A 16035-nucleotide genomic window follows, 5' to 3' on the forward strand; every position below is an offset into this window, starting at 1 on the left:
TTCAAAAACAAATTTTAATTAATCACAACCAATTTTTGATTACCAGAATAAATAAATATTAAATTACCAAAAACAGAAAGTTTTAAATATTTAAATTATGATTATTAAGGATATCTTGATTTAAGGAAATAGTTTAATATGAGAATATCATTTGAAGAAGTTTGACCACTATTTATTTTGCCAACTATTTTACTTGAAAGTCAAATGATTTAGTGGTCACATCTATTAGACATAGTTTAATATTATGTTATATTAGAGGGATTAGAGTGTAATATTGTATTCTATATATACCCATGTATATTCAGCAAATATAATCACAATTCAATAACAATAACTTCTTTACCAAGTTTAACTTGGTATCACAGCCAGGGATCAAACCCTAATTCTGCCGTCATCCCTTCTTATTTTTTTTCAATCACAAGCCCTACCACAGCTCTGCTGTCCTTTTTTTTCGATCACCCAATCACCATGACTACCCTTGTCGCCTTCTCCCAATCAGAAAAGACTATCCACAACTCTCACAAGTTTGGATTTACCATGTCCCCCACCAATTATGGTCATTAGAAGACTATGATTCATCCGTTTTTGGTCACAAATAACCTGTTTGGTTATATAGATGGCACAAATCCATCTCCAGCACCTACTATTCCTGTTTCATCTTCATCTTCTGCTGGTAAAGACAAGGAAGATGCTCTCCCACAACAAACCCAGACAAATCCTCAGCATGCAATATGGGTCTCTAATGATGCTCATATTCCCATGCTCCTGCTATCCACAATCTCTGAAAGCTCTTTTCAGCATGTGCAGGGCTCTACTTCTAGGGAGCTTTGGCTGTCTTTGGAACGTGCCTATGCTCCTCATACGGCTTCTAGAGAATACACTTTGAAGACTCAACTGCTACGGATTGAGATTAAGCCAGATGAATCCTCTTCAGCCTATCTGACTCGGGCTCAAGAGTATGCGACTGCTTTGGCAAATATCGGTGAACCGATGAAGGAAAAAGATACCGTGATGCTAGTGATTTCTGGTCTTCGTGAAGAATACCACGGCGTGAAGACAACAGCCCTTACTCATCAATTGGTGTTCAACGAGCTTCATGCTCTGTTTGCAGATCATGATTACATGTTAAAGAAAACAGCAGCTGCTATGCCTCCCACACAAGCCTTTACTGCAGCCCGTGAACCCGCTGCCTCAGCCACTGCTGCCACCGACCAGTTCACTGTCCCATTCTGATATAGTTAAGGCTGTCCAACAGTTGGCTGCCCAGTTAGGGTTACAACTACAATGGCCTTCTTCTCCGTCCCCACAGGCCAACTATACAACCCGCAACACAAACCGCAACCAAACAATAGACAAGGAAACAACCTTGGAGGACGTGGCAATTATAACAGCTCCAACAATCGTTCCAACATAGGAGGTAATCGAAATCAATTCAGTTGGGCTTCTAATCAAAATACCGTGTATGGTACTTGTAACAGGTGTGGCATCGGTCATATACCGTCTCAATTCCCTAACCGTAATCCTTCAACCATACGCTCAGGACAGCAACCATCTGCCAACTTTGCTGATTACCGCTCACATCAGGCATTCACTAACTGGCTCACCGACACCGGATCCAGCCACCACATAGCACCGAATCTCTCCAGCCTTGATAACTCAGAAACGTATTATGGGGGTGACAACCTTCATGTTGGCAACGGTAAGGGACTTCCCATTTAACACATTGGTTCCACTCGTTTTTCCTCACCCACAAAAACCTTTAATCTTAAAAACATACTTCATGTTCCAGAAATTAAACAAAATCTCCTTTCTGTCCACGTTTTTGCCTTGATAATAACGTTTATTTTGAATTTCACGCTACTCATTTTATTGTGAAGGACAAGTCTACACACACTATCCTCCTCACGGGTCCAAGTAATGGCGGTCTGTATTCCATCAAGCTTCCGCAGTTACAACCTGTTCCCAAAGTTTCCTTTTCTGCTGTTCGTGCTTCCGCTTCCACTTGGCATCAAAGACTGGGACATCCTCATCCACAGCTTTTGAAGTCAATGCTTTCTGCTTATCATTTGCCTTTACAAAATAATGTTTCTAGTACTGTTTGTGATTCTTGTTTTGTTGGAAAATCTTCCAAGTTACATTTATCACCTTCTACTTTTAAAAGTTCAAGTGTTTTGGATCTTATTTTTTGTGATGTATGGGGACCCGCTCCCGTTACGTCCTTTGAGGGTCACAATTATTTTCTCTTGTGTGTAGACCATTATTCTAAATTTATGTGTATCTTTCCCTTTAATCGAAAGTCTGATGTTCTGGATATTTTCAAACAATTTATCATTATGGCTGAGAGACAATTTAACACCAAACTCAAATCAGTGCAAAGTGACTAGGGTGGAGAATTCCGTAACCTATCTACTTATCTCACCACTTTAGGCATCACCCATCGTCTTTCTTGCCAACATACCAGTGAACAAAACGGTATCGTGGAACGCCGCCATCGTCACGTTGTCTAAACAGGTCTTACCTTATTAGCCCAATCCCACGTTCCATTACGTTCCATCGTCACGTTGTCTAAACGGTTTACCTAATAAATCGTATGCCTTCTCGTACAAATTCATCAATTTCACCATTTGAACACATCTTTCATCGTCGACCTGACTTCTCTTTCTTATGAGTCTTTGGCTCTCAATGCTTCCCTCATCTTCGTCCATACAACAAACACAAAATGGATTTCGGTCCACACCGTGTGTCTTTTTAGGCTCAGCCCTACCCACTATGGCTATCGCTATGTTGATCCAAACACCGAACGGATCTACATTGCCCGACATGTTCGATTTCATGAACAACACTTTCCTTTTCACAAACAATCCATCCCACACTCTCCCTCTCATGAATCTGACACGTATGTCTCGTCCTATCCTACTCACCCACCTACACCACCCAACTCACCCACACCACCTGCACCAACCAACCTACCCCCACCACCTCCACACCCTCCTCTTGTCCACACCTATGCCCGCCGGCCTAAATCCAACACGAAAAATTCCACAGAAATTGCTGATGCAGCCCCTTCAGAACCTTCTACGGCTGCTGCATCCCTTCCTACAGCTGCTGCAGCCCCTCCTACGGCTGCTGCAACCCCTCAGGCTGCAACTCAGCAGTCTCTCTCAGACTTGCCCGACTCCCCTGCTGCATCGCAGCCCACTCCAGCCCCTATAACCCAACCACCTACCCGTTCACGGCCGCATAATCTTCGCCAAAACCCCAAAACTACCAAACCTTACAATGTCGCCTCTTTTCACTCTACCACACATAATCCCGGCAATGAACCTGCCTCCTTTACTGTTGCTAACACAGACCCAAAATGGCGTCAGGCCATGGCTGATGAGTATTCGGCGCTGCTGCGAAATGGCACGTGGTCCTTGGTACCACGTGCTCCGGGTTCTAATATTGTTGATTGTAAATGGGTTTACAAACTCAAACGAGATCAAACAGGGGCTATCACTCGCCATAAAGCACGTTTAGTCGCCAAAGGTTTTCGACAACAACCGGGCATTGATTACCAGGAGACATTTAGCCCGGTTGTCAAGTCTACCACTATTCGTGTCGTACTTTCTTTAGCAGTTGCTCAACAATGGAAACTGAGACAACTTGATGTTCAGAATGCGTTTCTACAAGGGCCGACTTAAACGAAACTGTCTATTTACAGCAGCCACCAGGTTTTGTTAAACCCCTGAAACCGGATCATGTGTGTCTTTTACATAAGTCCCTTTATGGTTTGAAGCAAGCCCCTAGAGCCTGGTTTCACAAGTTGTCTATGGCTCTTCAGGGGCTTGGTTTTCGGGGCTCCAAGACAGATTCTTCTCTTTTTGTTTACTCATCTGGGGGCACGTTACTGTATCTACTTGTCTACGTTGATGATATTATTCTCACAGGTAACAATTCACGGGCTATTGATCAGGTGGTTCGCAATCTCATCATGTCATTTGCTGTCCAGGACATGGGCAGACTCTCCTATTTTTTTGGACATTGAGATTCTTTACAGTGGCCAGGACATACTATTGTCCCAACAGAAGTATATTAACGAGCTCTTACAACGTGCCAGTTTGTCCAATGCTCACCCGGTTGACTCGCCTATTACATCGAGTGCGAAGTTGGCCTTGGGTGACAGCTCCCCATTTGAGAACCCGGTTAAATATAGGCAGGTTGTGGGTGCCCTTCACAATATGTCACGCTTTCTCGTCCGGACATTACCTATGCAGTCAATAAGGTCTGTCAATTTATGCACTCGCCAACATAGAATCAATGGTCAGCTGTTAAGCGCATTCTACGGTACTTGAAGGGTACTACCACACATGGTCTCCTAATTAAACAGCAATCTCCTTCGGTTCTTCATGCCTACACGGATGCTTCTTTCAACAACTTGAGTGCCTTTTCTGATGCTGATTGGGCTGGGTGTCCAGATGACCGTCGATCCACAGGGGGGTATGCTATCTATCTTGGGTCTAATCTTGTGTCTTGGTCTGCCCGTAAACAAAAGACTATCTCTAGGTCATCTACGGAATCAGAGTATAAAGCCTTTGTAGACACGGTTGCTGAATTAACTTGGTTACGGGCACTCTTGCATGAACTGCATGTTCCAGCACGATCAGCCCCAACATTATGGTGCGACAATCTTGGTGCAACATACCTGGCAGCAAATCCTGTCTTTCATGCACGTACGAAGCACGTTGAGGTAGACTTTCATTTTGTTCGAGAACAAGTTGCTCAACGAAAACTCTCGGTGCAGTTTATCTCCATAGAAGATCAGATTGCAGATGTGTTTACCAAGGCTCTACCCTCTCCAAGATTCTTGTTCTTACGTTCCAAGCTAAGAGTTGCTTCTCGGCCTTAGCTTGCGGGGGGATATTATACATAGTTTAATATTATGTTATATTAGAGGGATTAGAGTGTAATATTGTATTCTATATATTCCCATGTATATTCAGCAAATATTATCACAATTCAATAACAATAACTTCTTTAACAAGTTTAACTACATCAATTGGGATCATTCAGTTTTAATTCTTAAAGGACATATATATAACTCACCAATCATCTCTCTAAAGTAAAGTTAACCCTAATTTCAGCATGGCCACTCAAAATCCAATTGATTCTATAGTCGTTGTTCTCCCTAGGGTATTAGGTTTGTGAATACTGTCTCTGTTGTTTGTCAATCAAAGTTTTATTTATTTACGTCTTTAATTGGTTGATTGTGTTTCATGCAGGATTTTGATTCCGATCTTTGTATTCACTGTTTGATCATCATGGTAATGTTCGATTTTTATTCGTTTATTGATGTTCTCTATCTAAATATTTGATTTTTAATTTATTTACAAGGGTGTTAAAACTGTTATCTGTGTTGATTAAATTTGTTTTTTTTGCAAGCCTATCGTTCCCGCAAGGTACAATTGTATTCCTCTTTGGTATTGTTTGTGAAATTAATGACTGAGTGCACGTTTATTTTTTGTGAAATTAATGATTGAGTGCAAGTTTACTCAGCCATGCTAAAAGTACCAAAACACTTTGATAGTATTGACCAAAATGAACATGTTTAGACAAAATGCTCTATTTAATGTATTTACATAGTTTGACCTTGAGAAATCGAACAATCATAAAACAATTCAATTTATTTATTATTAATTTTTAAAAGTAAAAATTCAATGTGCAATAAAATGGAATTGAGTTATTTTATAAATATGAAAATGTATACACACAAAGTAAGCTAAATAGTTTGTTGAGAACTAAAATAATATGAAACATTGATAAAGTTTTATCAGTGTAAGTTTTATTATTATGAACAAAACCATTTTATTAATTCATTTAATAATTGTTATTTATTTTAGATATTCTTGCAACCCTATATAATTTAGGACTTGTAATTGTGGCTACAGTTGGAAGTACTAGCCCATATATAAAGGCAAGGGGTTTACAAAATTCTCATATATCTAAAATTTAATTTCAATAATAAATTGTATTATGTTGACCAATATTTATTGATTTAACAATAGTTATACTTTCTATATATGTGAAGCTCTTTGAATTTAAGTTTTTGCATTTTATTTTGACCAATGATTATATCTTTAATGAAACTTTAGTTATATAATATTTTCTTTTATAAAAAAATTAGACTTTCTATATATGTGAATATGTAAATCCTTTTAAATTTAGGTCTTTTCGAATCATTTTGAAACTGTTAATATATTTTTCCATACATATTAGTCAACTTCATTTTCATATTGTTTTGTTTTGGATTATTATTTATTCATATTCTTAAATGTCAAAAAGAAACCATCACCTTATGACACAAAACCTAAAATTAATGATTAATATTCAAGTTTTGCATTCTCTGTTGTTTACTAAAACAATTGCAAAACATACTTTACATTGTTATATTCAAAATGCATACTTTCAAGATGCATGTTTGACCTTTCTTAAATGATTTTAGAAAAAAAATTATTTTTGAAAATTAGACTCTTTACCTTTCTATAATTCTTAACACAAAATTGTTAACATTTTTTATTCAAACAATTTTCTAGACAATTAATATTGTTTCCTTATTTATCAAAATCAAATACTTATTTTGTTTTAATTATATTTAATTAAGTTTTGACGTTTTATTAAAATAGGTATTCGAGTTGTTATTCTTAATTCATATTTATTTTAAGATAAGTAGTTAGTGAGTAACATTTATTCATTTTTTATTTTTCCTTTTTAAATAATAATTCTTGCAGGTTGCGGTAATGTTACGTATAGACTGCGTTTTTATTTTCAATTTAGTATTGTATTCTAATATATAATGGTGAATTTTAGTAATGATTTGGTAAATCGTACAACCAAATTTGAATTCTTACTCTTTTTGTTTATTGACTGATCATAGCAAAAACATAAAAATGATGGCTTGTCAATTCTTTTATTTCGTCCCGAGACATTGGTTCAATGTTTACTTTTGTTTAGCTTAGTCTATGTTTGATACGTTAATAATTTTATGAACACTTGAACTGATCATGTTTATGGTTAGGTTGCATCGCACAATTCATGACCTAACTTTTCTACTATGGTAAAGCAATTTATTCCAATCAATTTATGTAAAACAATCCGTTACATTTCTTCGAATATAAATATATGTGTGTTTGTGTTTAATTAACGATTTTTATATTTCCACCCGTGTAGTACACAAATTAATAACCTATATGCTATTAAACCAATAAAGTTTATTGACACATGACATCTTCTTATTGGTCCAACCATATTTCTTGCATATATAGCAAGCACTTTTTAAAATATATTTCCAATTGTATAATTCAAAAACGAATTCAATTAATTAGGAACCCATCTACTTAGACTATTTACACATTTCTATTGGTTCATTTGACTATTTTCCAAAATTATCATTCATCCATAGAATTTCTATCTATTATAATAGATAAAAAAAATTACAATGTTGAAAGTGATATACACTCTCTTCACCCATTTCAATTGGAAGAGCAATTTCAAGATTAATTTACACAAAACCTTAACTACTCCTTCTCTATTTCGTCTGATTCACTCCGTCATCTTCCACCATTAAATCATCAAAGAGTTTCTACAATTAATGCTATATTTATTCATTCTTTTTGTGTTTTTATTGGATGTGAAATCTCACCCGTATTTCAGGTATTATCATATCTAAACGATATACATTTATTCTACTGTTGGATAATCAATATCTTCATCGATTTGTGTTTAATCAACAGTGGGTTTTAAATAATTTTGTAACATCCTAAAATTTCATAATAATAATAAATAAAAAGGAGTTATGTTGTTAAGCCTGTGTTAATATTTAATTTAGATTAAATAAAGTGTATGGACTTGGATAATTAAAGATGGAATAAAGGATGGGATGGGCCATAGGTCCATGGGCTTAAGAGAGTATAAATACTCCCTTAAACCTCCCTAAAACCATAAATCCTCATTTCTTTCCATCTTATTCTCTACACACTCAAGACACACACACAAACATTGCCATAATTGGCAGAGATAGAGAAAAGGGTCCAAGAACAAACCAAACTTTTATTTTTGATAGATCTTGAACGTACAAGAAAGATACAAGATTTAAAGTTCATAACCAAGCTAACCGTGACCTAACGAACACGTAAAGGTATGTTCTTTATATTAAAGTTTATGTTTTTATGAACGGTTAGCCTTGAAACTTAAACGTAGAGTAGATCGGTATAGACGAACCTAGAAAAGTTCAAAATAGATGATTCATCGGCAATCAGTACTCTGTTACCATTGAATCATGGAATTGGTCATAATCCCACTGGGAGAACGTTGATAAAACTTTGTATTGTTGCCTGATTGGCTCTCTCATATATCTTACTGCTTCGAGGCCAGACATCATGTATGCTACTTGTTTGTGTGTCTGATATCAATCCAATTTGAAGGTCTCGCACTTTATAAGTGTCAAGAAAATTCTATAATATTTGAAAGGATGTCCAGGAGTCGGTTTTAAGTATCCACAATATGACGAGTTCGCATTAAGAGCTTTCTCGGATTCAAACAATGGAAGCTGCAAGCTAAACGCTAAATCTACAACTACTGGATCTAAATTCTTTGGCAGTTGATGGTAGGCTAATTTGTATGCGTTTTAGTTCGTTTATTTATTAGTTTTAGTCATTTATTGTAGGAACTTCGATACTTCATACGTGTATTATTTTATTTCAGGTCACAGACGTTAAAGTACTTAATTTGGATCTGTTGATGCACGTGATGAAGACCCGGGACGTCCAGCACACAAAACGAGAAAGATTAAAGATGGTTTCTGGTGATAAGACACACCGCGATACGCAATGGGCTTGCTTGAAGACCCATCGCGTACCGCGATGGGATGTTAAATGAATGTTGACTTCTGGTCCATCGCGATATACTATGTACCAGTGAAGACCCCATCGCGTATCGCGATGGGGTGTGCAGACGGGCAGCTAGGGTTTTATTGTTAATTTCACCATTCTCGATTCTAACTTCATTTTTATCAAAGGAGGAAATTTCCAAAGCTTAGTGGAGGCAATTCCAACATTCTAAGTCAACTAGAGATGCAACATATGATCCATATCATCTTTATTAAAGATCTCACGATGACGAGACGCGGTTAAACTCTTAGAATCTCACCCGGGAATGTATAGTTTATAATTATTTCAGTTTTCTCATGTGAGTAAGAACGTTTATGTAGAATTGTTTATGATTAATCTATGATTATTGATGTTTGGTATTTCTGTGTGTTCAATCGGTTTAGGTTTAGGTTGATCTGAACGATTAGTTACCAGTTGCTATAATAATTGATCATAGGATTGTTTGATTAGGTTGAATACAAAAAAGCATATAATTGCCCTTAACCGAGTCACACTGGAAGTGACTGTTTGATAACTTGTGTCGTGTGTAAAGCGATTATTGTTGCCTAAGGTTTTGTCTAGTTGATCAGTCTGTAGTTAACCGTTAATGATTAATTTGTTAGGTTGCATGAGATTACTGTTAGTTACCTACTTGAAGTCCCGGGTGTGATTTGCTTTTATTATTGATTGAAACTTGTTTACTTGTTAGTTGCTTAATTCTAAACTAAAACTAATTGCTTGTGTGATCAGCACTAAAATCTGCTGCTTCATAATATTAAATCTTGTTTACACGATTTGCATTGACCACATACTCTTGGTGGATACGATACCTGACTTATCCTAGCTACTTAGGTTAATTAGGTTTTTGCATGACTCAAACGACGGTCATCAAAATGGCGCCGTTGCCGGGGAGTTAGTGCGCTAGTGTTTTTCGTGTTAATTGAATTTTTGTGTGTATTTTAGTTTTAATTTGTTGAGTCAAATATTTGACTTAAGGAAGTCTAAGGAAGATTGGAATCTTCTCAACATTCTCAGAAATCGCTAAGTATAGAAACCAAGTACACTTGGACATCTGAGCAGGGTATTACTTGTCCTAGCAAGGTATTTTGTCTATCGGGCAAGGTTATCTTCTTGAAGTCTTCTTAAGTGTTAATCCAAGCAGGGTTCACTTAATCTAGAAAAGGTGTTCTTCAAGCGATGCACAGTTTGCTTACTAGCAAACTCTTGGCTAAACCAAGCTTCTGAAGCCAAATATTTGGAAGATTTAGCAAGGTTTGATCAATAAACAGTAGTCCGAGCATGCTTGTTGAAAGTGATCTAGAAATTTTCTAAGTACTTTCTCTAGCAAGGTTCAACCCCGAGCAGGCTACAGTGCTACCAGCAGAGTTCAAACAGTGTTACCAGCACACTATGGTTTGCTTAATAAGTTATCTTCTAACAAAGGGTTGAAGGGACTCATGAAGAACAGTTTGCTCGTAGGACCATATCGAAGAAAGTTTGCTATGGTCAAGAAGATTGAAGTTTGCTAGGTGAGCATTTTCTTAGGAAAATACTCTAAGTAATGTCTACCCGGAGAACTGTTAACCAGCACACTTCAAGGTTACCAGGTCTACTCGTAAAGGACAAAAGGCACGAAGCCTACTCGGAGAAGAAAAATGTCATACAGTCTACCCGGAAGACCTGTTTTTACACTTAGTATAGTTTTGAATATGTAATTTGATTATGTACCAATCATTAGGGTTTCTAGAAAGAATGACATATGTCAGGAGGTGTCAGGCCTATAAATAGAATATTTTAGGGCACGCCTCCTATGGATTTTTGACAGCAGTCATTACACTTGTCAGACCTAAAAGAATATTCCTGATTAAGTGTGACGGCTGTCATAGGATTGTACGGATAAACTTTCCAAACAAGAAAACCTAATCGATTAACATTTGTATGATTCATTTATATAAATGGAAATCTTTTGAGTGATAGTTTGTGTTTGTTACATTTATAATCCTCAAGCAACAACCCTGTTTGTTTCTGATTCTGCCGTTAACAAACAATTTTCTTACCCAAATTAGCAACTGTCATTAACTTTCTTGTCGGCACATTTATTGTGTGGGTTATGACTTTATTGTGAGTGTGAGCGATCAATATCCGAGACCGACCAGTGTTGCTGGCCGGGTGAAGAAATTGTTGCTGATTGCATATCTGAAGAAGAAAGATGATGTAAGCAGAACACTGTTTCATTGAAGAATGACGTCAGCTGCTCTTTTCTTCATTTCCTTCTAGATCTACAAATTACCGGTGTCTTCTTTTACTTATTTTGATTAAAGTTTGCATCTTTGTTACTTAATCTTGCTCCAATTGAACCAGATTCATCAGATCTGAAGATTTGATTCTCAGATCTAATTATTTTGAAAATTTTGATTTTTACTCTGTTTAAGTTACTCTCTGTTTCTACTTTTCAAAAAAATACCAAAATGTCTGGTTTTGAAGATCAATAAGTTTCCACTAATAAGATTCCTAGATTGTACGAACAGGAGAATTTCACCAAATGAAAAGTCTTATTCGAGGCTGCTGTGTGCTATAATGATGTAGACATGTGGAACTCAATCAAAATTGGTCCACAAGCTACTGATGGTGCAAGTTCTACTGCTACTGTGCATGAGGATGAGAAAAGTGGACGACAGGGCTCTAGCCATGATTAAGCTAGGACTGTCTTGGGAAATCTTGACCAAGGTTGCACATCACACTACAGCTAAGGCTATGGATTATGCAATCCTTGAGATTTTCGAGGGGAACACTGAGCTAAAGAACATCAAGAAACAAAGACTCAAGCAACAGCTTGAGAGATCAAATACAAGGATGGAGAAAGATTGAAAACAATCCTTGATAAATTTCTGGCTATAGTGAATGACCTAAGAACAACTGACTATGTGATGACAGATTTTGACTTGAACACCAAGTTGCTGAATTCAATGCCGAAGGAGTGGTACACCGACTGCAAGTTCATCCTTCAAAAGCCAAACTTTGATCAACTGAAGTTGGATGATGTAATTTGCTTCCTTCAGGCTGCTGAGATAGAGATGATCGAGAACGAAATGATAAAAGAAGAGAAGCCATGTTTCCAGGTGTCCAATGCTCTTATTGCACCTATGGGAAACTTGTCTACCAAAAATCAACAACAGATTCCCATCATAGAGGAACCAACCGAACATGGTGGTGATACACCTAAAGCATCTGTTGGTGGTAGCTCAAGTCACCAAGGAAACCAGTTAAGGTTCAATGTCCAACTTATAGATGACAATGACTTTGCCTCAATGGCAAGTGGGCATGTGCCCTACTCTGGTGGAAACAATGGTCAAGGGAATGAAACTCAAGCATTGTTCTCTATGTTCACTGAGCCCTACAATGCATTTGTGTCCAAAAACTTAATACACAAGTGTCATACAAGACGATTTGGAACAAATAGATGTTGATGACCTTAAGGATATGGATTTGAAGTGGCAAGCTACAATGCTGGCATTCAGAAGCAAAAGGCTATTTAATAGGACTGGGAGATCACTAGTTTCTGGTCCAAATGAGAGAATTGGCTTTGATAAGTCCAAGGCAATCTGTTACAATTGCCAACAGCCTGGACACTTTGCAAGAGAATGCAACCAGCCTAGAAATTTTCAAATGAATCAGTATCAGAATCAACAGCAAATGAATCAGGGGGTGTTTGGGATTCCTTATTTTACCTCCTTATACCTTATTTAAGGCATAAGGGATAAGTTACAATGTTGTAACTTATACCTTATACCCTCACAAAACCCAACTTTTCCAAACAACTTATAACTTATAACCCATAAGTTATAAGCTATAAGGAGCAAAAATAAGGAATCCCAAAAAGCCCCTCAGCTGCAATACCAACAGAACCAGCCAAGAAACAACAACTGTGACACTCGTCAATTTCAGGTTAACTCCGTTAATCCGAACTCCGTTAATTCAAACTTAAGATCACACGAACTGTAACGCATATCTCATTACATTTAAATTAGGGTTTAAATGACGTATGGCAATCACTACACAAGTAGTCTTTCGGAATTTCACCGAAACACACACGAGTCGACTTAAACCGTTGGTGAACAAACGATAAGTATCATAAAGAAGTTGTTAATTATGTGTTACGTTTACGTGCTACTTGGTGTTACTTGCATGATGTTAATTTATGTGGAAAATCAACTAACTTGTGCTAGAAATTGATTAACTAGAAGGTTATAGGGGCTAAGTGTAACATAATTAATAATATAATCAAATTATTATACAACCCTAACTCCCTCCCTTCCCTTGTACGATTGGTCTTCCCTCCCTCCCTCTCTTGGCAGCCGTAACAGACACAACACACACACCTACAAGTATTTTTCAAGTTTTGTTGGTGGATTCAAGGTGCAAGATAGAACACTAGTGAGGATTTTCTATGACGCACACCTTTCTCGGATCTTTTTGGTTATCTTCGCAAACAGTGAGTTTCACGTCCCCTTTTTACTCTTTTTAAACGCTTTTATTTAGGGGAGATAACATACTCCAACGCTATAGATTTTGTTAGTTTTTATATATCACTTGTAAGGCTAAGTGGCAAACAAACCAACCAAAGTCCTTCATAAGATCGAACCGGTTAATATTTGTATAATAGCGAGTCACTGTTGAGTAGTACTGCTGGGTTTGACAAACCCCACCCAACTCTAAACTCGACTGTAGGTCGAGTGGGTGTAATCTTGGCTAACACATTACCATGGTCGTGGTTGACATGGTGGCAAGGCAATTGATAAACAGTCAGCTTCGGTGTCGAACACTTAGTAATACATGCTTGATAGGTTAGTTACCTATTGATATATAATTGACTTAACACTATCTGGTAACGCAAAACGCAAACGCAAATGCTTTATTTATATAAACTTGTGAGCTCACCAATCCTGTGTTGACACTTTTAGTATGTTATTATCAGGTAGCCGAGGCGGGCGCGCGGTATAGGAACATGCATATGCTAAACACCATTGTTTTAAAAACTTCTTTTAGTTTTTGTCTTGATAACTTGTGTTTTTAAGTCGTCCTGTGTGGCACAACTTTTTGCTTTACAATTTACGCTTCCGCATTTATACTTAAGACTTGATGTCTTGATTGTTTGAAAACTTTATTTATGGTGTTTGATTATAACTAATGATTCCGACCCTGTTAGTTCACACCCTCTGACGGTAAAACTCCGTTAGTGGATTTTGAGGGTGTGACAAATTAGTATAAGATCCATTGGTTATAGCGAACTAGAATTGCATGCATAGTAGACTATAACCGCAACGACCCATTAGTTATGATCTTACGTATCGCATATAAGTATATAGACATGACATACATTACTTACTTATTTCTTTATCCCTTTACCTCATTCACTCATACGCGTCTGTAGGTTCCCTGGACGGATCACACGAGATATCCCGGTCTACTCAGGTGCGGAATCCATGCGTAGATCGTTACGAGCGTAGAAAGCAAACCAAACAAACACACACGAACAAACCAAAACACGTTATATATTAATAACCGAACTCACGTGATATGAATCACTGATACAGACTCTCGTCAACTCGATCGACTCAAACGACTAACTTGAATAACCGATTGATTAACCACAAAACAAGCCGTAACCTATATATAAATACACGACAACTTCGCCTGATATGTTCAGGCGAAGTTGTCCATAACTTCGCTTGTTCAACAAGTTCGCCTAGGCGAACTTGTTAACAACTTCGCTTAAACAAAAACATAAATAACATTACAGACTCGATTACAGACACTAGACTATGAACTACTGACATCTATGCACCAACAGACTCCCCCTTGGCAGTAGCTTCATATCTTGATCTTTAAGCTCTTGTCTTGTAATCCTGTATCTTCACGCATGCACTCCTTCTCTAACACAAACTGACACGACTCTTTGATACTTCCTCGCTTCATCCTTCCAAGCAGGAATATAAAAGATTTTCTTCTCATTAAGCACCTTCAGATCAGCTTGCGATAAGTTTACCAAATGCATCGGATCGTAAACTCTAAGGAGCTCTTGTTCATCCTCGTCTTCCATCACCGCCTCTGCTGTCTCACAATCCACGTACCACCACTTTAGGTCTTTAAGCACATCCTTGGGCATTAGCTTCATCGGTACTTCTTTCAGGCACCGGATCGGTTTATACTTCATTACCATCCAAGGTTTTCCATCAGTTCTTAGACCTCTATCCTTGTCCTCAACAAGTTTTCCCTTTTGTGGCTTTAACAGCTCAAACTTCTTCTCTTTTATACTCTCTCTCCAAACAATTTTCTCAATGACTCTAGCCATATTATTGTCACTTCGATTGATTAACCCCAATCTGGCTAAGTCTTTCACTTCACATTCCGGCAGTGTATTCAACGACCTTAACATTCTTTTAAAATACTGAACGCCGTCATACCGTTTGAGCACAAAGAGCTTCAACTGCTCATCATAGATCCAGCAAATAATCCCTTTCTTCATTTCAGCATAGCCTTTGATATTATAATTCTTCTTGAACATGGTTGGAACAGCAGGCTTTTTAGTCTTAATAAACCAATGAGCATATCCTTCTTTCCACCTAGGCTGCTCCTCCCACTCTGTCTCATCATTCTCCATCTCAGTACCAATATCGGCTTTCTCAACATCTGGGATCTCGTGTTCAACATTTTCTTCTACTATCTCACCCTCTTCAATCTCATCTTCAATCACAATTTGTGCGCCAATCTTCTCAATCTCCTCAATCGGCAGCACATCATCATCAAACATATCATCATCTTCTAGCATATCATCATTCAATTCTTTCAACGCATCTATCACATCATCATCATCATCATCAACCATCACCACCTCATCACCACCAACTGCACCCGCAGACTCCCCCTGAGCTGTGGAAGTCCCAAGAGCTTGAGTAGTTCTTGGCAACTCACCACCTGCACCTTTCGGTGCATTGGGATCATCGTCTCTATCAAAACGCTTCTTCGTCCTTAACTCGTCGCCTCTACAGCCTGTATCTCAATCTCCTCAATCGGCAGCACATCATCATCAAACATATCATCATCTTCTAGCATATCATCATTCAATTCTTTC

General features: G+C 37.6%; 1 protein-coding gene across 1 annotated transcript; it reads left to right on the forward strand.

The window, feature by feature from the left end:
* The first annotated feature begins 570 nt into the window (after positions 1-570).
* On the forward strand, positions 571-1233 carry LOC143627996 (uncharacterized). The gene has a single exon (XM_077097694.1). It carries the CDS (start codon positions 571-573, stop codon positions 1231-1233), a length of 663 nt encoding a protein of 220 aa, XP_076953809.1.
* The last annotated feature ends 14802 nt before the right edge of the window (positions 1234-16035 follow it).

This window comes from Bidens hawaiensis, unplaced genomic scaffold (assembly GCF_021521415.1).
Source record: "Bidens hawaiensis isolate Kalapana, Puna unplaced genomic scaffold, B.hawaiensis_p1.1 tig00004759_1, whole genome shotgun sequence".
NCBI classification, from domain to species: Eukaryota; Viridiplantae; Streptophyta; class Magnoliopsida; order Asterales; family Asteraceae; genus Bidens; species Bidens hawaiensis.